The 23,380-nt window shown below is 37.9% G+C and overlaps 1 protein-coding gene across 7 annotated transcripts in view; it reads right to left on the reverse strand.

The window, feature by feature from the left end:
• Nucleotides 1–5,573: 5,573 nt before the first annotated feature.
• CCDC170 (coiled-coil domain containing 170) overlaps nucleotides 5,574–23,380 on the reverse strand; it is a 41,025-nt gene continuing 23,218 nt past the window's right edge. For 5 of the 7 annotated variants that reach the window (XM_027733907.2, XM_027733902.2, XM_027733899.2 and 2 more), the window contains 6 exons: nucleotides 18,368–18,685; nucleotides 16,256–16,456; nucleotides 14,320–14,493; nucleotides 12,909–13,151; nucleotides 12,174–12,410; nucleotides 6,915–8,068 (listed from right to left, as the gene is read on the reverse strand). In XM_027733907.2, coding sequence (XP_027589708.1) covers nucleotides 7,871–8,068; nucleotides 12,174–12,410; nucleotides 12,909–13,151; nucleotides 14,320–14,493; nucleotides 16,256–16,456; nucleotides 18,368–18,685 — 1,371 coding nt within the window. In that variant the 3' untranslated portion in view covers nucleotides 6,915–7,870. Of the gene's footprint in view, nucleotides 5,788–6,914; nucleotides 8,069–8,568; nucleotides 10,908–12,173; nucleotides 12,411–12,908; nucleotides 13,152–14,319; nucleotides 14,494–16,255; nucleotides 16,457–18,367; nucleotides 18,686–23,380 lie in introns of those variants that run through there. The other 2 variants (XM_039385699.1, XM_027733905.2) reach the window with 2 other exon arrangements.

Raw genomic sequence — 23,380 nt, forward strand, 5'->3', positions numbered from 1 at the left:
TGCCAAGTCTGTCACTTTTCCTTTTGACTTTGAGATGGACCACTCCCTCCATTCCTGCTTATTTCTAACTAAAAGAGCACTGGGAATAGAGAGATGTGTCAACCTTTGCTCTGGCCCAGAGCAAAGCCAGAAACAGTTGTTACAAAGAAACTAAGCTTTGACTCTGGCCTGAATTGCTCCAAATCGCCAGATTTTTATTTATGTATACAGGAAAATTATGGGTTTTCCATTAGTCTTGTTCTTAGGAAGGACTGAACTATTTTGCCTTGAATTTTCAAATGAATAAATTCTGTCAGCTGCCATGGAAGACTTCACTCCTTCTGTAAATAAAAGCAAAGCATCGCATTCCATTAGGGGCAATGATACTACTGCTACAGACACACGTAGAAACTGGACTCCCAAACCAGTCAAGAGTTTCTTAGGAAAACCACAGAGGGAACATTTTTGGAGAAATACAACCTCTTCTTTGACTTTCAGGTCAGGAAATCACTGTAAAGAACTATTTGAAAGAGTATTTGAAAGTGCACTTACTTAAGAGTAAAAGAGCTGTTGTTAAAAACTGCTATCCTAATTGGGGGCATTTTGGATCACTCTCACTTGCTGGCACAGATATTGTCATTCATAGAGCTTCATGAGACTGAAAGGAAGCCTACCTATCTTGATTCGAAAACCAGCTGGGCAGCAGTCCTCAGGCACTTAACCAGTCTTTCCTCCTGTTCCAGCTTTCTTTTTCCCTCTACATCACAGGCAGATTTCCAAGGGCAACTAGCTCCTCTTGTTTGTATCCTGAAGCTCACCCACAAGTCAGGAGAAGTTTATAAAGCCTTGCAGTTAAGATTTATCACCAGAGGATTAGTCTGTGCAGCTCTGAACCCATGGCATTATTTTCTGTTTAGGTCATTAGTCTAAATCCATATCTGTTTACTGGTTGCTTTTTCAAATATTTATTTTTTTGATTCCTACACTCTCCATGGCCTCCCGTCTTGAACTGTTGAGATTAATAGTTGCTAATAGTAAAAAAGGGAAAATATCTGCAAGCATATTTTTAGCCACTTGAATCATGTTATATATGTTATATGAGCCATACTACTTCTCCACTCCTGTTGGACACTTCCCAGCACTGTTGTCTGTCCTCTGTTCAACTATTCTCAATCCGTATTCTCAAAGGCAGACAGGCCTACATAATGGTGTCACATGCTGAACTGACACCACAGAAGTATTACTCTAAATGTCTTTAATACTGGGCAGTGCAGCCAGCCCCTGCCCTTGCCATGCAGGCAGCCCTGCGGGCAGCAGAGCTCCTCGCCAAGGGCTGCCTGGGTCTGGGTGACGTGGGCTGGGTCTAATATCAAAATTATTAGACATTGATCTTAATGTGATAATCTCAGCACTAGTCTAGCACTTTTCTTCAAAGCCTGGTTTGGAGTAGTCTCTAAGGAAAGTTCTATAATCTGCAGAATTCTTTCCACCTACACTGATGGGGATAGTACTTCGGCTGTGAAAACTGTTGCAGTGTGCTTCACAACAACCTGCACCTGCACCTGTCCTGGTCTGTTTGCTGCCATCATTTTACCCTCACCTTATTTTTCTTGCAGCTCCACCTCCCTACCACAATTAAGCAGTATATATCTGTCCCCTTGTGGCCATATGCCTGACACAGGCTTGTTACTTCAAAGGATCCCTTTAAGTTGACCAAAACCTTTCTGCTCTTTCTTCTACCCACATATGCATGTACTGACTGCCCTCACCCCAGCAGCTCCAGAAAATTACCTAAAAAGGGTATGAAACCTCTTCAAGTGTAGTCTGCAGCAGAGCAAGAGTGTGGATGGATTTCTCCAGCAACCCTGCACAAACCAGCTGACACTACAGTCCTTGCAAGGATGGACTTGAAAACCTTGCCAGATGAAGAACAGGGCTGGCCACAGAGACTTTACTGCAGGTAAGTGATCTGTGAAAGATCAAGGTGAGAAAGATATTGTGAATGACAGCAAATCTAATGGAGCATGTGGCAACTTTGAAAGAAAATGTCCTCAGAGACAGGTCTGAGAGTTGTTTGCTAGTACTGTATTTCTGCTTGTCCTTTGGGATGCCTGTCTCTGATCTTCTCTAAGGTCAAGAAGCCAGTCAGAGTGGCTGCCCATATCAATTCATACTGCTACTTTATAATTTGTACTGCATATTTTTACATTGTTACTGTGGTATGAAGGATACACAGAAGAAATGCTTTGAAATGCTTAGTGAAATAGTCTTAGTGCTTCTTACTTCATGCAGCTTTAGCCCAAGAAGAGCCTGGCCGTCAACCAAAGCACAGGTTACAGACTGCAGACACTCACTGTTGAGCCCAGAGGTGCCTCTTTGCTCTGCCCAGATTTACAGCCCCATTTACAAGGCTCTCCCTAATGCCCTGCCACAGCTCGCAGAGCCGCTGTGGTTGTGCTCTTCCTCACAGCATGAAAACATGACCAGACAGGGAAAGGGCTGAGTCAGCTCTGCTGGCATGTTGCTGCCTTCACAGCAACACTGAGGAAGGTCTTCCAGCAACCCACAGCTACCATGGTGTATTTGTTTTGTAATCAGAGCTCCCAGCATGTGGCCTGAGGAGCGGTACAGCATCCCAGCTGGCCAGGGTCACGGCTGAGGAGAGGACTTGGCAGCCGATGGGGAGACAGACAGCACGCACAAGTGTGAGCACACCCAGCCCAGGCCACCCAGACCCAGGCAGCCCTTGGGAAGGGGCTCTGCTGCCCGCAGGGCTGCCTGCCTGGCACAGGCAGGGACTGACTGCACTGCCCAGCAGGAACAATTGCCCTAGCATCCTGATTTTGGAAGGGGAAACCAGAGGATCAGAGCCCCAAAGAGCATTTGTCACTACTAAGACATGGTAACAGGAATATTTTGTGGGTCAAGGTTCTTTTTTTCAGATTAAATTGCACTCATTGGCCTATTTTAGTATTAATAGAAAATTTAATGTTTTGTTTATAACCAAGCACTTGTCCTCCCCCCCAAACACATTAACATTCCATTACAAAAAAAAAAAAAAAAAAAAAAAAAAAGCCCCAAGCACTTTATAAAAACACAAATTTATAACAAAAATTGTAAAAAGTACACATGCCACAAGGCCAAAATCTATTCAGTTCCCAGCTTGGTGAGACTTCCTGCTCTCCAAAAGCCATCTGACACTTGGTTTCTCTAGCTGGGACCAATTTGAAAATAACTGTTTGGAGCCCACTTGCTGACAATGCAATCTTCTTTGTCTTGTTTCTCCTACTTATCCAAAGTAAGTAGTGACAGGGAAAAAAAATTAAAAAAAAACATACCTCAACTGTTTCATTTATTTCCTTCTGAAAATAAGTGTTCTTCTTTGTCTCAGAGCTCATTAGCTGACTTTAAAATTGTCACCTCTTTTATTCAACAAACTGTTGTGTTTTGTAGATTTTTAATTTCTGACTCAGTTATTCCTCACTAATTATGAGTGCAGTTTAATAAACTCATCCTCCTTTTCTCCTAGAAGAAAAAGCATTGTCGTTGAGGATTCTTACTTGTTTTGACAAAAGAAAAATAATCTGAAAATCTTCCATTTGAAAAGGATTATCTTTGAACATTCTCTTCTGGCAAGCTATCATTTTTTTATTTTCCACATAGTTAACTAATTTTATGTGCTTCAGTAGTATCAGATATTCCTCTTCTCTAATTTCATAGAGAATTTCACATCATTTTGCTCCATTCCTCACCTTTCTCTTTTAGATGGTCAAGAGAAATGGTCAGCATCTGTAGTCTTAGAAAATACTTCTATTTCATACGAAGAATTTGGGAGAATACATTACTTTTTCTCTAGAAATATAACTGACTTCCCCACCTGCCTTTTGTTTAATTTAAAATCTATTATGACTTGGGTCACCCATATTTACCCTCTCCTGCAGCATCATAATGTGCAAAATAATCCAGTAACTGAGCAGGCCCCAGGAAAATGTGGATGATGCACACATCCGTAGAAAGAAAATGTGAAAAAGCAAGCAAACTTCTTCATACAGTAATAATAAACTCTACAGCAACATAAGTCAAGGAGTAATTTAATGTGATATGTCTTTTTGCTTCCTAATTCTAATTCAGCAAAGTGCTTGAATACTTTTGCGCTTTGCTTCTTCAAGAAATCATGGTTCTACTACATTAATGTTCTCATTCATGGTTCTACTGTATTGCAAAGAATGTATTATCAACAACATGATCCATAGGCAAAAATTCAGTAGCATGTATTTTAATACACTCATAACATTGTAACACTCACTTTTCTATTTGCTTTGTGATTTTATTATTACAATGTTTATGGCATGTAAATTGTTTCATTTCAATATCTACAATTGCAACATTTTAATTTGTTGAATTTTGCCTTAACACTTAGTATTGAATTTATCTTAATTGGAGTTGGTTCAGCTGTTAATTGGAGAAAAAAATGCAGCCCTGTAACTGTGCTGTTCTGTAACACATTCTGTTGATAAATCAAGAATTCTTTACCACAATAAAAGTCATTATGAACAGACAGCAAACTCTTAATCCTACACCTTCTATTAATATGAACAAATCCAACAAAAATAATCTAGTGGAAGAGGGGTGTCTGTTGACGCAACCTTAATCCACACTTTAATGTTTCTATCATAGCTGTCTTGTGTTCAATGCATCTTGAAACATTTGAAACAAATGCTGAAAACATTCATAAGCCTGTTCTCATCTTTTTTCCAAAAGAGTAATTTCAGTGCTGTATGAAACAAACCTTAAAAAAAGATTGCAAGTCAGTTTAAACTTTGTTCAGGGGTTACTTAAATTACGTAAGTCAAAAATCACCTAAACTTTGTTCGCATCAAATTACTTCTTTACTTTTTTTTTATTTATTTATTTGCTTTGGCTAAACGAAGGAAGATGTCAGTACTCTTCCAAAAAGAAAACAAATACAGGGAATATTAATAGTAAGATAATAGGTCATATTCCTTTATGAACATGATGAGCATTAATACTTTGGAAAATACAGATCCACGGTATAAATAATAATTAAAAAAAAAGGCATTAGAAAACTCTTAATTCTACTTTCTGTTGGCTTAACACACAAGCCAGTAATCAAGCATCACAACCAACTTTATGTGGCACAGCCTCACCCTGAGCTCTGTGTGCAGTTTTGGGCATCACAGTATAAGACATTAAGCTGTTAGAGAATGTCCCTTTAAAGGAAGGCAACAAGGATGGTGAAGGGCCTTGAGGGGAAGCCATATGAGGGGCAGCTGAGGTCACTTGGTCTGTTCAGTCTGGAGGAGAGTGAGGGGAGACCTCATTGCAGTCTGCAACTTCCTTGTGAGGGGAAGAGTAGGGAACCAATCTCTTCACTCTTGTGACAGGACTCATGGGTATGGCACTAAGTTGTTCCAAGGGAGGTTTAGGTTGGATATCAGGAAAAGGTTTGTCACCCAGAGGGTGGTTGGGCACCTGAACAGGCTCCGCAGGGCAGTGGTCACAGCACCAAGCCTGACAGAGTTCAAGAAACATTTGGACAATGCTCTCAGGCACATGGTGTGACCCTTGGGATGTCCTGTGCAGGGCCAGGAGTTGGACTCAATGATCATGATGGGTCCCTTCCAACTCAGCATATTCTATGATACATGTGAAAATCTGCCTCCTCTGAAGTAATTTGGAGAACTTTTCTTGTGGCTTCTGTGAGGCTGGAACCTCATTGATGGTGCCAGGGGCTGGTCACACGGTGGCAGGACACAGGGCTGATGAGTATGACAGGAGATTTCAAGTCTGCTGGCAGACATTAGGAAATCATTTCACAACCATAAAATTTGGACAAATATGCAAACTTACTTTAAGATGGGCACTCTCAGAGATTATTTCTTAAAGTTATAAATGTATTATCTGGGCTGAGTGGACCTAAATTTGTAAGGTAATTTACTTGCAATTTATGGCAAATCATGCTTTGTATGATATTTATTAACATTGATGAAGAAAACAGATTTTGTTGTTTGAGTAATAACTGAAGCAGCAATGCCTATAAAACCAGCAAAACACAAACTGAAACTACTTGTATTATCTCACAAAGAATTAGAAAAGTATTGCATCCATCTCCACACTCTAAATTCCCAACCAAGATATCATGCCTTAAACATTTCAATCTCTTACTTTACTTGCAATTTGTTGTGCCAAGTTTAAGTCTATATAATTTAATGTTAGCTTTTTCCTTTGTTCCATTTATTAAACTTTACCTTAAAAAAAAGAATCACAGAATCATAGAACAGTTTGTGTTGGGAGGGACCTTAAGGATCATCTATTTCCAACTCCTCTGCCATGGGCAGGGACACCTTCCATTAGACCAGGTTCCTCAAAGCCCCATCCAGCTTGGCCTTCAACACTTCCAGGGATGGGACATTCACAGCTTCTCTGAGCAACTTGTTCCAGTGCTTCATCACCCTCATAGAAAAGAATCTCTTCCTATCATCTAATCTAAACCTGCTCTCTTTCAGTTTGAAGCCATTCCCTCCAAAACAACGTTACATGATAAAAGAAGAAATGAAATTGTTTTTAATCCAGGTAGCCACAGGAGCAAAAGAAAATATTATTTAGTTTATCTCCCCAAATGACTGATTTATTTTACAAACAAGTCATTGAGAAATGATTCTTCAGAGGCAAGTGAAATAAAAGCATGCTTTGAGGCTGTAGCCAGATACCAAAATTACCACTCCTATTTGAAAAAGTGTAATTTTTCCTAAAATAGTGTGTTCAGTTTTACTGAGTGGGTTATCATTTGCTGAGATACTGTAGAAAGCCCACAAATGGTCAGACATAAATAGATTAGTCTTCTTTATTGTTCTACACATCCATACAAAACATATAATGGGAAGAAAAAACTAAAAACACAGAATGAAGTTGAGTGTGCTATGAAAACAGATTTACTGTTCATACTTCTTTTAAAAAATCATAAAGTTTAATAACACTCAGAAAAGGTGATAGAAAGCAGTTTTTATGATTAAGAGGTAGTTCTGTACACCTCACCACTGCTTCTCTGAAAATAAAGACTTTAGTAATTCACGTATTTTCTGTAATGGACAAGCATTTTACAATTATAAAATTTCCTTAACTCAGAACAATTGCCATTTATTTGGCCTGTGGATTAATTGCCCAAGGAATACAGTAGCTAGAAGAAAAATTTTCAAGGCATCATGACCAAGGTCACCATTCAATTTTACCAAATATATCTATATCAGGCACGTGACAAGAGCCTGTGAAAAAGCCTTTGCTGCAAAACTTCTTGTTTTGGCACAAGCGCAGACAAAGGAAAACAACAGAAGTAAAAAAAAAAAAAATCCCGTGTTCAAAAATTGAGATAATCCTCTAACTTCCAGATAACTATCTTGAAGCTAAAGTCTTTATGTGTAAAAACACAGAGAGGTCCCATTTGTCAAGAGAAACAGCAGCAGGACAACCCCTACTTTATTTTATGCTTGACACCCAGAGGCAAATCAGAAGGAATGAGACTAAAGTGGACATTCACTAACTTCTCAAGTGCTTCCCAAAACTGTGAACTGACCTTGGGTGGCTCATGACTTCAGTGACTCTGCAATGAAACGGGAGGGTATCGTTGATCATAACTGAAGGGTCTATCATTTTCATAACTGAAGCATTGTGCTGCCCAGAGATTTTCTCTTTGCCATCTCTAGGCTCCTGGCTTTACTCTATCTATTTGGTTCAGTCTCCCTATTGAAATTCTAAAAATCAGCCCTAGCTGGTGCCTGTAGAGTAGGGAATAGAAATAAGTATCTCTTTTCTGTGGATGTGTAGCAGGTAAGGCCTTAAGCAAAAAGAAAATTTTACATTGTTCTGTCTCCTTTCAGTGAAGAAGCTGTACATTTCTTTGCTGCTCCTCTGGTGCCCTTGCCACGTCTTTGAGGCAGACACAGGGGAAGCAGTGGTGCTGATAAGAGTGAATCAACTCATCAAGACATGTAATGATTTCATAGTCAGGAAGAGCCAGGCTGGCAATGTTGAGGCCCAGCATCCGCGAGACCACCTCTCGGAAATCTGCCAGCTGCAAGAGTAAACAGAAAGGAATAAATCAAATAGCAAGCAGAGGAGATGTCTGGGAACACACATACATATTTGCATACATGCAAACACAAGCATTTGTATTTTTGGTGCAAAATATAGGCATTTCTGCTGTTGCTCAATACAAAGAGCAGAGGTGGCTGCAAAAAGCCACTTAGGGGCATACGTCAAGTCACAAAACATAAACAGCCAAGATGTTAAGTATCTCAAACAAAAAGCACAGTTTCAAGTGTTTTTAGTATCTTTCACAGGCATATCTTCCCTGCTAACTCAACTGCAAAAACTGAGGAAAACACAGGCAGAGGAGCTGTACTTGACTCAGATGACCAGAAGCTATACAGACGGCTGCAAACTCTGATGGGCACAACCCAGAGTACGGGCTAAGATCCTGGTCCTTGACCACTGTTTGCCACTGCTTCTCTCCATCCTGCACTTTCTTGTGGAAACCACAGCAGAAAGGAAGAAGTTAGAAGAAAGGTGGAAGTTTGGCACATTCCTTGGTCTAACTTTGATTTGAATCAAGATACAGCCCAAATTCAAGATGCAGCTTGGGAAATGCTTGTTTTTCTTCTCTGCATAGCTGCTGAAAATATATCATAGGAATTTGACAAAGTAATTCAAGACACCAACTTTCTGCAGTTCCAAATGGACAGACATCCACAACTAATTGTCATCACTAGTGACACCACCAGTAACTAGATTAAAAACTTAAGGTCAGTTGAACATTAATGCTGATTTGCTCTTCTCAACTCTTAATATGGATGATTACAAGTCGAACTGCAATGCCTCTTCAATGGACAATGCATTACACAGTCAAAATCATAAATGCCTTAATACCCCTTATCATCAGCACACAAAACAGGGAAATGTTCCTATTTAAGGAAATATTCTTGTCTTGCTATCTATTTGAATGCCAAGATCCCCATTCCTAAACATGAAAGTGACTGAAAATGTCATAGAATCATCAAAATCATCAAGAAACTGCACTCATGCTCTGGTGTGGCATCCTCCTCACTCCACGTTAAGGAGGAGATAGACACACTCTTGAAATATGTGTCCAACCCCAATAGTACTGTGCAGAATTCTAAAGCAGTTATACAACACCTGTGAGGAAAGGTTTTTGAAGCCTTTCGTGAAAACAAGGTCTCAGTTCCAAGACTTTACCAAAGACAGTTTGGTTCATCCCAGAACAAACCCTGAGGAGCTGCCATCAGTTCAGAAACACAAAAAGGAAACCACAACAGTCTAGGACTGGTGTCTGGAGTCCTCAGCACAAGACAGACATGGACCTGTTAGAGTGAGTCCAGAGGAGGGCCACAAAGATGATCAGAGGGCTGAAGCACCTCCGCTATGAAGTCAGGCTGGAAGAGTTGGGGTTGTTCAGCCTGGAGAAGGCTCCAGCGAGACCTCATTGCAGCCTTCCAGTACTTAAAGGGGGCTTATAAAAAAAGAGTGAGAGTGACTATTTACACAAGCATGTAGGATAGGAAAAGGGGAAATGGTTTTAAACTAAAACAGGAAGATTAAGATTGGAATGCTAGAAAGAAATTCTTTACTCAGAGGGTAGTGAGGTACTGGAACAGGTTGACTAGAGAAGTTGTGCATCCCCATCCCTAGGAGTGTTCCAGGCCAGGTTGGATGGGGCTTTGAGGAACCTGATCTAGTGGAAAGTGTCACTGCCCAAGGTGGGGGAGTTAGAACCAGATGATCTTTAAGGCCCCCTCCAACACAGACCATTCTATGATTTTACTATTAGAGAATTCAGGCCCAGCTGTCTGTATTACCAAGACAGTGCAATGTCTTCAATGAAATGTTGGAACAATGTTAACACCAAAAACCCCTTAAGTTCCCAGATATTATCTTCAAAACCAATTCAGGAGGTCACTGATGCTGGGCTCTGGCAGTGTGCTAAGCAAGTACCATATAACAGAAGCTAAAGATATTTTTAAACATCTGAATCACAGACAGGATGAGCAGTCAGCAAAGCTGGAATTTGTTTGATCCAGCCTTTGGACTAAGTACACTCCCAAAAGAACCTATACAGCAAACCCAACTGATCTTTCATGAGTACATTAGGGTCTGCACTTTGCACTAAATTTCTTGCTCTCATATCTTTGCTGCTGCAAGCTGTTCAACTTAATTACAGCAACTGTGAGTAAACCAAATTGTATTACAACCATGTAACAAATGTAATAATCAAATCAAATTTGATGCACTGACACTGATTATTGATCTGGCAGGATTTGGCCAAAGGGAATAGATACAAAGTAAAACATTTACACAATCACCTCACCCTTTATTTCTGATGGGAAAAGCAGGTCATACCTATATTGAATGGACAATAAACACATCAAGAATTCAATGACTTTCATCAGCAAATAACCTAAAGTGGAAAGCACAGAGAGCCCTTAAAGAAAGCATGTAAGCCATTCATTTATGTGAATTTTTAGACAGAAAGACTTTTTTATTATATTGTATATAAAGTACAGTGCAGGCAAAGTTGTAGTTCATTGAAAAGGCAGAAAAAGGGTTGATGACAAAGAAATATTCCACATAAACTGACAGAGAGAAGCATTGCTCTTGGCTGCAACAAAGGTATTAAAAACACAACAGGTCTGCTGAAATACTAGAATCTAACAGAAGAACCACCTCCCTATCTAAGGTTTTCTTCAGTAAAATTCCTAAGATAATCACAATTTGAAATAAACGAGAGAAATAAAAAAAGATAAACATCACTCAAGATCCAAAACCAAAGTTATGCTACAGCAGTGAGCACTCCTGCTAAATTTTCTTTGCACCTTCCATTCAGTGAGTAAAATTATCTGAAATAAAAAATCATGAAATTAATGCAATTTAGAGCATTAACCCAAGATACTGCAGGGCAGGGCTTTGGGGAAGTAAAAAGATTTCCAAGAAAAAAGATGCCCAGGTTGTTGGTCTTCTCTCCATGTAAATAAAAAAATATTTTTCTAGACTAATTTTTTTAAATAACATTCTTAAATTTCATCCAGAGTCACTGTTAAGGCTGACATATGGCATAAAATTTTTAGCTGGAAAACCTAATATTCTAAGCAGTTGAAACAAAAAATTTAAAATTATAATTTTTTTACTTTGAATAAGCATCCCATTAGCTTTCAACAATTATGCCATCTATAACATTGCTACAAAACACAACATGCAGGGCAATAACATACATGGTTCACAATTTTTTTTAATTAGAATGGAACACATTTACTAATACGTTTGCCACAAACTACTTACACCCTCCCCAAGGTAAATTACCACAAAACTTTTTCTGACCTAAATAACAAAGTTATATATCGTAAATTGATCCAAAATAGTTACATTCAATATTAAGTTGGGGGGGGGGGGGTGCGGTTGGAGTTTTTTCTTGTATTTTTCAACATCCTTTAAGTTTATGGCCTATACACAGTAATGCAGAACCATAGAATCATTTAGGTTGGAAAAGACTTTTAAGATTATCAAGTCCAACACTTAAGCTACGTTGCCAAGTCCATCACTAAACCATGCCTACACATCTTTTAAATACCTCCAGGATTGGTGACTCAACCACTTCCCTGGGCAACTTATTCCAATGCCTGACTACCCTTTCAGTCAATAAATTTTTCCTAATATCCAATCTAAACCTTCCCAGCACAACTTGAAGCTGCTTCCTTTCATCCTACCCCTTAGCCTTGCTGAGTCTCACACAAGGAGAAAGTCCAAGAGACATGAATAAGAAATGAGAGGAAATGGATGAGAAGTTGGTAAGTTTTATGCCTAAGATATCTGGAAAAAGACTTACGTTAAAAGAGATCCCATGATTTTAAAGCATTTTATTAGCTCTTTAAAAGGTTATATAATATTTTGTGATGAACAAAGTATTTATTACCTGTATTTATTATTCTATTGCAAAACTTTGCCTCTCAGAATCACAACTGTCATTCTGACTCACAAGAGTGAGCTAAAATTTCCTTATTTAATGATGTTCAGAACAATTTTAAGCACAGTTGGATAGCTGCTCCACATATACCACATTCTTATATTCTAAGGGACCGCTAGCACTTATCAAATACCTATACACCTACCTGTCTCTCTCTTTTTGCTAGTTCTGCAAGGGTTGTTTTAAGCACCTTCATTTCACTGGTAACTGCTTCTAATATATTTTGGTTTTTTTCTTTATCTTCAGTAGCTTTACGTTCCTTTAAAAGAAGTTCTGATTTGACAGATCTAAGTTGTTTCTCAGCTTTTTCTTTCATTCTTTCCAATTTGCCTTGAGACTTATTGAGTTCTTCTATTGTTCTGTTCTGCTCCAAAGTTTTGATCTGCAATAAGATAAAGAAGCGTTAAATTTTTCATACTTTTTCATCTAATGTGAACAAATAAGCAATCATGAATAAGCACTTTAATGTGGGTTCTTATGGGTTCTTGATGAAATCACATGTAGACAGGAACAATTAAAATTTAGCATCTTGCCTGTTGTATGCCAGAAAAAAAGCCATTTTCCCCCCATATCTATATGAATAGATCTTCTGCATGTAATGTATGGGAAAAGAGATTACAGCCACATCAACAGGAAAGAAAAGGATGCATATATCATATTTTCTTACACTACTCTGAAAATTTACATTGTGCTTTACAGACACTTCTTAGCATATCAATAAAAATTGCAAAATACACCAAAACATTTTAATATTATATTTGCTTTTGCCACCTAGATAGATTTGAGCAGTTCTCTATGAACACATTTATAAATGAACTCCAGCTGTATACAACTGGAACAGAAAAATGACAAGAAGCGCAAACGTAACCTTTTAGCTCACCTTAAGTTCATTGGTTTCAGACAGTTTGGCTTTGAGATCAGTATTCGTTTCCTTTGCCACATCAAGCTGCTTCTGTAACCTCTCTATCATCTTATGTAAATTTCTGACAGCAAGATTGGCCTCATCCCTTTCCACAGCTAAGGCAGTCCTGATTTGCTTCTCTTCTTCCAGCTGGGTTACTTTCTGCCGCAGAAGGTTCACGTGAAGCTCTTTGCTTTCAAGTTTTTCCTTCTGAGTCTTCAACTTGTTTTCCAAACACAAGGATATTTGAAAAAATATATGTGAATGACAGTGGTACTACACAGATTGTTTTGCAAATTTAATCCCTGTGTTGCACATATAGCCTGAACTCCTTTTCTTCTCTTGAAAACTGTGTAAAGAAGTATCAGTATATATACACTAACTTGATACTCCTTATATTACCAATTAATTGTGCTTCTCCATCCCTGAATTTGTGCACTGCCTTTTAGAATGATTTTACACAGAGACTTCATCCTATTTGAACATAAATACTTGTGCATCACTCATAACATCTGAGATTGCCTGAAGTATAAGACACCAGTCAAATGCAAGATGCAAGAGAGATTCATTAAGGAGACAGTGGTTTCAGTGGTGGTAGTTTAAGGTGTTCCAGAAGGAGAAGCAACATACAGAAATAAGGAATCTTTCATCCACTGCTCCAATGCCAGGTCCAGCAGCCTAGTTTTTTAATTTTGCTGCTGAAGGAGCTACTTGTTTTCAGTTTATCTGAACTGAGCTGCCAGGCTTTACTCTGGAACATCTGAGGAGTATTGATATACATATACTCCCTGCTAGAGAGGCAGTTGCTTCATAAAAAAAAAAAAGAAATACAGTACTGTTTTAAACCTTAAAGAGACTCCAATTCTCAGCTCCTCACCAGTCTGATAAGCCTAAACTCTAAAGATTTCACTGTGTTATAACACGATGATGGAGGGATGTTTGACCAAATTTGAACAGATTTGGATTTGTTCCTGAAGGAAATATTGAATGAAGGAACAGTTCTTGTTGAAAACATTGAAATTCTTGGTGAAGTACAACCAACACCCTGCTAGTTTCTAGAGAAGTTTGTATTATATATCCCCCTCCCCAGCAGATCCTTTCAGATTTAAATATTGATGGTAGTTGTTTACAGAAGAATGTTATAAATGTCTATTAAAAAGTAGACACAAACACATATCATATGTTCAACCCACTGGTGGGTTTAGTTGTTTTAATATGCAGTCTGTCTGCACAGTTTGCAAACGTTTGCTATCTTCTTTTTATGAAATGGACATCTTTGAAATTTGTTGTACATATACAATCTGTTGCTTCTAACAAACCACTACAGAAATATAGCCATAGTAATGTTTATCTTTGAAACAAATAGTAAAGGTATGTCGTTTTTGCATACCTTCCTTCTGAGGCTGTGTGCCACAGTCTTGTTTTCAATCACTGCATCACCTTCCAGTTTCACTAACTGCTCTACCCGGGCTAGAATTGCATCCATATTCATATCAAATCCAAACTCTGCTGCTAGACTATCCAGCTTCATCTTCTCGTTCAGTTGCTCCAGAAATTTCAGATACTAAGATAAGGTGTGGAAAAGTGGGTGAAAGAATAATAAAACCTCATTAAAAGTCTTGAAGTACAATTTAAAAGCAATCCCCCCTACACCGGCATTCAACGATATATAGCAAAGTACATGATCCACAAGAAATAATAAAGGCTATGTTTACAGTACACACTCCTGACACAATTGCAAATTCTCCATATGTACTTATTTAGCCAACATTTATTCTGTTCATAAATCCCTAGACCTACTGTATTTATCTTCTTAGTAAGACAAGATTCATTTTTGCTTCTCTGCAGCACTAGGTACGTCTCTGCTTCTGACTCCAGTTCCTGTCTGGAGCTCTGTTGCTTTACATGGATAGGCACGGGCAGGGAGAAGTTAGAAAGGACAGTTACATCCTAACTAATAACTGCAAGTGCTGCGATTGCCCAGTACTGTGACTTTTAAAACAGATATAAATGATACCAATGATGCCATCCAATGTAGTCTGAGAAGACATAGGAATATTAACATGGTCTGTCTTTAGCTGTTCTTTGGAAGAGCAAGGTTTAGAAAGAGCAAGGTTTGGAAGAGCAAGGTTTAGAAATAACAGCTGCTGGTATAAAAATTGCTTTTATGATTATTTTAATTGCATCTCTATCTGGTGATGAACACATACAGATATGAAATATTATTCAATCTGTTTTTTCCTTCTTTGTTCTGCTCTGCTAGCTTTTTAAAAATTGCATTAGTTCCCTGCTCTCAATTAGCCTCTCTTGCAAAATCTAAAGCTCTCCTTCTGACTAAGAACTATGTTTCCCTTTGTTTTCTCTTACTTCTTTTGCAGACCATAATCTTTGCAAAGAACCAACAAAACAAAGAAAAACCCACCAACAAACCAGTTTCATTACTAGTTCATTAGCAAGAATATCCTTTTGTTTTGTGATGCTTCTGGTTCAAAAAATTAAAAACATCAGCAGCAGAAGAAAACACTGAAGTTGTGCATTAACAGGAAAAAATCACAACAAGAATCTCTTTATTGCAGCACAATCTAGAGGCAAATTTTAGAATCTAGGGCCAAATGCTCTTAACAGAGGACGTAGAGAGGAAGAAACAGATCCTTTGTCTGGTTTTCTCCCAGTATGGTGGCAGTTTCATTCATAGAAGTTACTGTATTATAGCCTAAGGCAAAACAAATAGCACCAAACTGTTGGTTCTTTGCAAATCCAACTTTCTAATCACTGACCTTGGCCTAGCAACATGCTATAACTTTGTCTTTCTTAGCTGCATTGGATGGCTGGTTTGGCTTTCTGGGTACTACGCCATTTTTCAAACTTTTAGTATGTGAATGTGTTACAGGTTAACAGTGTGTTCATTCATCCAATTAATAAAAAAATCCTGGTAGCCATGATTGTCCAAGAACATAAAAGAAACAAAGACTGCAAGAGAGATTGCAGACTGGATGATATACTACAGAAAGACACAGAGATCAGAGAATGCTTTGAAACCAGAGAATCATACAAAGACCTCTGATGTATTTACAGAGACTTCTTTTAAGCTGCTTTTGGGGTGTTTTTTTTCCACAATAACGGACTTGGAACTCAACAGCTTAGCTTTTTCCAACTGCAATTGTTGGTCAAAGAAAAGATATTACTACCCTCTATGTGTTGTCTGATTTTGCTAATTTGCATTATTTGGAGTGTTGTGAGTAATGCTTCAGATGACCAATGCAATACAATCAGCTGTATCTGTCCTTAGTGACTATTATCCAAAATTAAATAACATGTGTAACTACTTTTTGTTTCTCAAGCTTCAAACCATCCTGCATCAGATCTATAGTAAGTAATTCTTCTTCCAAGTGTTTCAGTTGATCCTGGAAACTCTCAGAACATTTTTCAGCTTTCCTGCTCCTCTCCAGAGCTTTGTGGTACAATCTGGTCTGATTTTCCAAAGCTTCAGTCAATTTAGCGATTTGGGTTTCAAGTTGAGATACCATCTAGGTAGCAAGCAAAAGAACAAAATATATGGAGTTAGGTGGGTGCGGAAATGCTAGAAAGATATGAAAGATGCACCATCAAATTACTAAAAATATGGTAAAATACTTATCTTTAAAATGTATGCATTTACAAAGACAAAAAGAGAAAAATCTGTTGTAACTACCAAGAGAAAATGGCAGAAGCAGTGACATGTGAAACATCCAAAACTGAACAGCAGAAACCATGTATGAGTCAGATGACTAAAAGGGACTGCTATTAAAAAAACAATAAAAACTAATTAGACACAAAATTTCTAAAGATGTGAGCACAGCAGCAATACCTGGTAGTCAGCTATCATTCTTTAAAACAAGCCAATAAAATCACTAGTCTACTAAGTAGCTGAGTAGAAAAAACAGATAAGTGATTTAGAAAATACATGCAGCACGTAGGGGAGAATGTAGATATGGATAACTAAGCCTCAGGAGTGTTTCCCAATTGTTAACTGTAAAAGAGTGTTTAACTAAAAGATTTTGCTAAAAAAAAAGATAGTAATAATAATTTCTGTTATCTAGCCAGAGCTCAAGGATAAAAGGATAAAATCTCATAACAAGCAACTAGACTAACAATCTTGAAAACATTTCTAGCTGTATACTGTTTACAACACCTACATATAATGTAATGGACTTTAAGTTGCAAACTACTTATCAATTAGACGCTTGAAAGCATCTGGTTACACTGTTGCCAAATACTGAAAGGCAGTTCTATCCCAAAAGTTGCTTGCTTCCCTCTAACTGTCATATAAATTATTTGGTTACACAATTAATTATATTGCATTTGTAACTCAGTGTTCAGACACTCATCTCCAAGCAGCCTCTTCATTTTAAGCATCTGGTTGGTTCCTGCTAATAAAATGAACAATAGGCACACAAAGCTCCCATTAATTTTGTTGGCACTGAAAGGTTTCCAATTCAAACTGCAATTAAATACAAACAACAGTTTGCACCCAACTTGCCAAAAAAACACTGAGAAATTAGTGCTGCTCATACAGCAGTAGAAAAAACTAAACAATAATAAAACTGCAAGAACCCACACACATATTTTATGCTTTTTGCATCAAAAATCACTCAGCAGGAAAAAAACAGTTTCAGTAACTTGTTCCCCCAGAGATGTGCTGCTGTTAGAGAACCCAGAGCCCCCACAGAGTGGCCCTGGGTGTAGCCCAGCTACAAAATACCTTTTGATTTAATGTGTGATAATAGTCCTCACTGACAAAATTAATAAATGCCCATGTAAGCAAGGAAGTGAGAAACCTCAGTGCAGTGTCAGGATACTGATATTGGTCAGACTGCATTCTGACTTCCTCCTGAGTTGTCCCTTCTCTACCTGTACATTCAAACACAGCTTTGCAAACACTACCAGCCAAAACGCCTCAAGCCAGAGCCAGCTGCCTTCCTTGTATGGTGAACAATGTTTAACTGTAAGTGTAAAAATACTTCTTTATTTTCAGATGCAGGTTTTGAGGATTACAGGGAAAAAAGTTGCCTGGGACAACTCATCAATTTTATCTGCTTTGAGAAAGAAGTCACTATTGTAGCAGCAAATCCATGCCTCCATGCTTGTTCACAACCACATAGCCACTTTTGATGTCTGCCGGCACTGAAACCAAATTTCAATATTTTAACGGAAAGACCATTCCAACTCTTTTCTTCCTAACAGCATCTATTATTAATTTAATTTCTGAACTCTTCCTACTTAATAAAAAAAGATGCTTTTCACCTATTACCTCAAATCAACTGACAACAAAATTAAAGGTTTCTGTAATTTCAAAACCTAAGCAGAAGGAACCAAAACTCTACCAGAGGAAAAAAATGAAACAGGATCCAAAGAGAATAAATACACACATTGGGCAAGTGCAGTAGTTGCTGACTTACTATTTGTTTACTCTCCTCTTTACAATTTATTTCTCGAATTCTCTCCAAAATGGCCTTCTCGGACGGTTCAACTATTGCAGATCCACTGCTGAGCAGGGTAGCAATTTGTTCTTTAAAAGCCTCTAAAGAGCTCCAAGCAGTCCTGGCTTCTGCTCTGCTGCTCTTCAAGCTTCCATCTAACTCGGCAGAAGATTTCTTCAGACTGTGCAGTTCCCTCTTTGAGGTGTCCAAGGCTTTCTGGTTAACAGTCAGTTTATCTTGGAGGTTTCTGACCTCCATCTCTAAACTCTGTCTCTCTATTGTAGCGCTGTCAAGATCCTATAATGCGTGAAAAATTAAACAGGATTTTTTAAATCAGTTATAACCCCTCCCCACCATACACATATGAAGGAATAACTCAGATGCAGGTACTGCAGATAGAGAAACTAGGACCCATAATGCTCACATGGATTCAACATCAGGGTTTCGTAGGAGAACTGCTATTGAAACTGATAAAAGGCCAAAGTCTGCAGTAATCACTCTATAGATTAACCTCTGGCATTGGCCTGCAGGAAGGAATACATGCATAAAATTTGCAGGTTTAAAAAAACCATTTTTTAATTGTAAAACTATTGATATCTTATTTTTCCATTCAGATAATATGACCTGAAAAACAGTGAACAAGATGTAACACTAATAAAGCCAAAGTACTACAACTCAGATAGGAAAGGATAGGATAGCATAGCATATTTCAGTTGGAAGGGACCTGCAGTGGTGATCAACTCCAGCTGCCTGAGCAATTCAGAGTTGACCAAAACAATAGACACAATCTGTCTGAAAATAGTGATAAGAGGTGATCTCTGAGATCAGCTTACTTAATGTGACAAAAATTCCTGAGATTATCTATACACAGAAATGGGAAGTGAAGGACCAAACAAAGGCTTGGTTGGGAAACAATGAAATATAGCCAGTACATACATATCTGTATCAGTTATATATAAAATACTGACCTAACAGGGCAAAGCAGAATCTCTTTCCCCACAATACCAATATTAAGAGTGCCTACATATTCATATACAAGAAAAATATTTGCAGTGAAACCAACTAAAAGTATAACAAAGACTAAGTCTTCATTTCTCAAGGCATTATCTGATTGAAAAGAACAAATGGGAAAGAATATTACTTCACACATGACACAAAAGGAAAGAATATTACTTCACCCAAGACACAAAATTATGACAGAGGACAGCATATTTACAGAGAGCGATTGAATTCCTCTGAAAGTCTCAGTGGTTAGTAGAGGTTCATTAAGTGGACTGATACGAGTTAAGATTGTGTACACTGGAATTAAAGAATTGTTTCTGGAGCAGTAATGAATATGGTGAGTACTCAAGGGTCTCTCAGGGTCTATGTGTGCTTGCTGTAGTCATTTGTATCAAGAGAATATGTGCCAATCAAGGAGCAGATCTGGGAGCATTTACATAGATCAGCAGGGAGGATGGACAAAAGAGGAGTTTGCAGAGCACCCTTAGAAAATATAAACATACGATTCTAAAAATAATTAAATTTTTAATAGCTTCAAAATGGGAAACATGCAAAAACACAAACAAAACCAAACCCTGTCACTTAGGACATTATTTGTTACTATAGTAATTGTACTAAATACTAAAGTAATTATAGAACTGTTTTAGAAACATGTTGGCATGATTCCTTGCCATTTTCTCTTTTTTATTCTAAACAAGTCCTATTAATAGGAAATTCCCACCTGTGCCCAGAATTACATTATGGTAATTACAGCAAAGAATAAAGAGTAATTTATTTCAATTACAGTTTTCAGCAGTGTGTATTTTTCCTTCCAGAAAGGCAGTGCTAAATTAGTTTGCCAGTACCAGGGATCTTATCTAATTACAATCTTGTTTAAATTGTGAACATCTGAAAACAAACACAGTCAAATCAAAAGATCAAGGTATAAAATAAGGAAGTGCAAGCCACCAAACACTGGCTGGAAAGCTGCCCAGCAGAAAAGGACCTGGGTGTGCTCACTGAACGTGAGCCTGCAGGTGCCCAGGTGGCCAGGGGCATTCTGGCCTGTATCAGAAATAGTGTGGCCAGCAAGACTACAGAAGTGATTCTCCCCCTGTACTCAGCACTGGTGAGGCCACACTTCGAATCCTGTGTCCAGTTCTGGGCCCCTCACTGCAAGAAAGACATTGAGGTGCTGGAGCATGTCCAGAGAAGGGCAATGGAGCTGGTGAAGGGTCTGGAGCACAAGTCTTGTGAGGAGCATCTGAGGGAGCTGGGGTTGCTTAGCCTGGAGAAAAGGAGGCTCAAGGGAGACCTTATCACTCCCTACAACTGCCTAAAGAGGTTGTAGCCAGATGGGGTTTGGCCTCTTCTTCCAACTAACAAGCGATAGGACAAGAGGAAATGGCAGCCCCATAGTGCATCACGGGAGGTTTAGATTGGATATTAGGAAAAATTTCTTTACTAAAAGGGTTTTCAAGCACTGGAACAGGCTGCCCAGGGAAGAGGTGGAGTCCCCATCCCTGGAGGTATTTGAAAGACCTGTGGATGTGGCACTGAGGGACATGGTTAATGGTGAACTTGGCAGTGCTGGGTTAACAGTTGGACTCAATAATCTTAAAGGTCTTTTCCAACCTAAATAATTCTATGATTCTATAAATACCAGTACCTCAATCAGCATCAGGGTTTCAATACAGTAAGTCAACTACACATACATATAAAGAACCCACATTACATTAACAGTAATAAGAAGGCACAAAAGAGAATGCAGGTATTTTCTAGATGAATTCTTACACCACCTGCATCTCGTTACCACTGTTATACCATAAGGATTGTAAACTAGCTTGCTCTCATCTTCTCTGATGATTCAACCTGAAAATATCTGTGATGCCTGCTGAAACCTGTCTCAAATATGTATTTTCTTAATGACATCATATAAACAAAAAAGAAAAAAAAATCCAGGTTCTGAGAAACTCATTCTTTTATTTGTCTGTTGGGACAAGAAAAACCTAAAATCATGTGCTTGTCTCTCCTGCAATCTAAGTATTTGGGTATATTTAAAATGGCTATTTTAGGCAGCTATGTTTCTCAAGTTTAATCAATTTCCTTAAATAATATTTTTATATTTTAATTAACTGGTTTTATACAGTCAATTTATTTTAATAAATGCATATTGATTAGAAACTACTTAGGTAAATTTTATTCACTAACATAACAATACAAGACAATATTGAATACTGAAGAGTATTTTCTTGGTTAATTTTTGCATCAGAATATTTGTATTCATTAAAATTGCTTGATTATATTTCAAGTATGTTCTTTAAAGATTTTGCATGGCGCACATCTTTACAAAACACATGTTTAAAACAGCACTTCAGAGTGAAATCACAAGTATTTCCAGGTTGAATAATCAGCAAAGATGTGAAATAAAACAAGATAATCCACTAATTTTTGTAGTTCATCAATGGCAATGCTGTATGAAGGGTAAATTATAATCTGGAAGAATATATGCATCCTTTTCTATACCTTAGATAAATACCACAGAGGAGTTTATTAAATATTAGAAAGAAACTTTGTTAGAACTAATAAGACATTTTAAAGGACGTACAGACACTCTCAAATAGTGTTATAATTCTGTAATTATGATTAGCATAATCAATAACCGCTGTCTGGACACACAGAAAGAAAGAACAGGTATTCTCATTCTTGAAATCTAGGGAGCATTTAAAAGTCATTTTTCATCAAATGCAAATTTGATATCCAGCACAGCCACAATAATGGTATGCACAATATTTACAGATTTCTAGGAGCAAACTCTTGCAATAGTCTGTCAGAAATGTGAGAAGTTCAGAATTCTAAAAGAACAGTAATACATTACAACAAAAATAGCTTCTTGACTTCATTTTTTTTACTTACATATTTTACTTATATACAGTTTCAAGACTGTATTGGTTTTTATTCTTTGCTGCTTGCTATTGTCATACAGTGAGACAGAGGGGAACAGATAAAATTATTGTTCACTTGCTAATGTTCCTTGAATTAAACCCAAATAACTGCAACCCATACGTATCAAACATGTTAAGAACATTTTGAATGTATTAACCTTAAAACATAACCAACTGGATTTCATTTTCTTCATTAAGAATTTTGGAATACAGACAGCTTATCTCCTTCCAGGACATAAAGAAAAGCACCTGGTCAAGAGAAGGAGTTCACAGAAATCATAAGGAGCAGGAGTGGAAAACTACCTGGCAATTAAAACTAGCAATTATTCAGAGAGGTGGCAGGGAACAATGCAGTGTCTGACTCTTGCTAGAGATGATTGACAGACCAGTGTGATGGTCTCTATATGCTTAGAAAACATTTTAAGAGAAAAGTGGCAGAAATGGGCTGCCATCTCACTGAAGATGGCCAAAATGTCTGGTCCTGAGAGCTTCGGGCACACACAGGCGTACTTGTATTCAACCTCTGCTGGGTAAACTCAGCTACAGGCAATTCCATTAATTAAGTTCAGAAAACAGCTGAGCATGAGTCTTCTGGCACAGGAACAGTATGGATTTCTGCTTTTTGCCTTTACAGGGGAACATTTTACATGTGCAACTCTGTTCATGTGCTTAAACTGTGCAGCAAAGTATATGATAAGGTCCAACTGAGTTTATGCTGCTGGTGCCCTCCCTGTAACCTACTAAGACACTCATCCACACAACAGGGGATCCCATACATCACACTTTACATGTGAGGATTTAAGTATTTTTTGGTTTTTTTACTTACCTTTTCAATACTGAATTTCTTACTATGCTTTTGTGAACACAAAACCTTCAGACACAAACAGATTTACTCAGTGTCTGCTAACGTAAGTAGCTAAACTGAAAAAGCACTGGAGGAATCTTCAGCCTCTAGATAAGCCCCGATGGCATACACTTCATTTGAAAGGCAATGCTAATAATTTAGAAAGACATTTCTGTAAAATTAGTTAAATAAATTATGTATTTGGCATATGCACAATAATGA

The sequence above is a fragment of the Pipra filicauda genome, unplaced genomic scaffold (assembly GCF_003945595.2).
Source record: "Pipra filicauda isolate LSUMZ 115617 unplaced genomic scaffold, ASM394559v2 scaffold42_size3861933_pilon, whole genome shotgun sequence".
NCBI classification, from domain to species: domain Eukaryota; kingdom Metazoa; phylum Chordata; class Aves; order Passeriformes; family Pipridae; genus Pipra; species Pipra filicauda.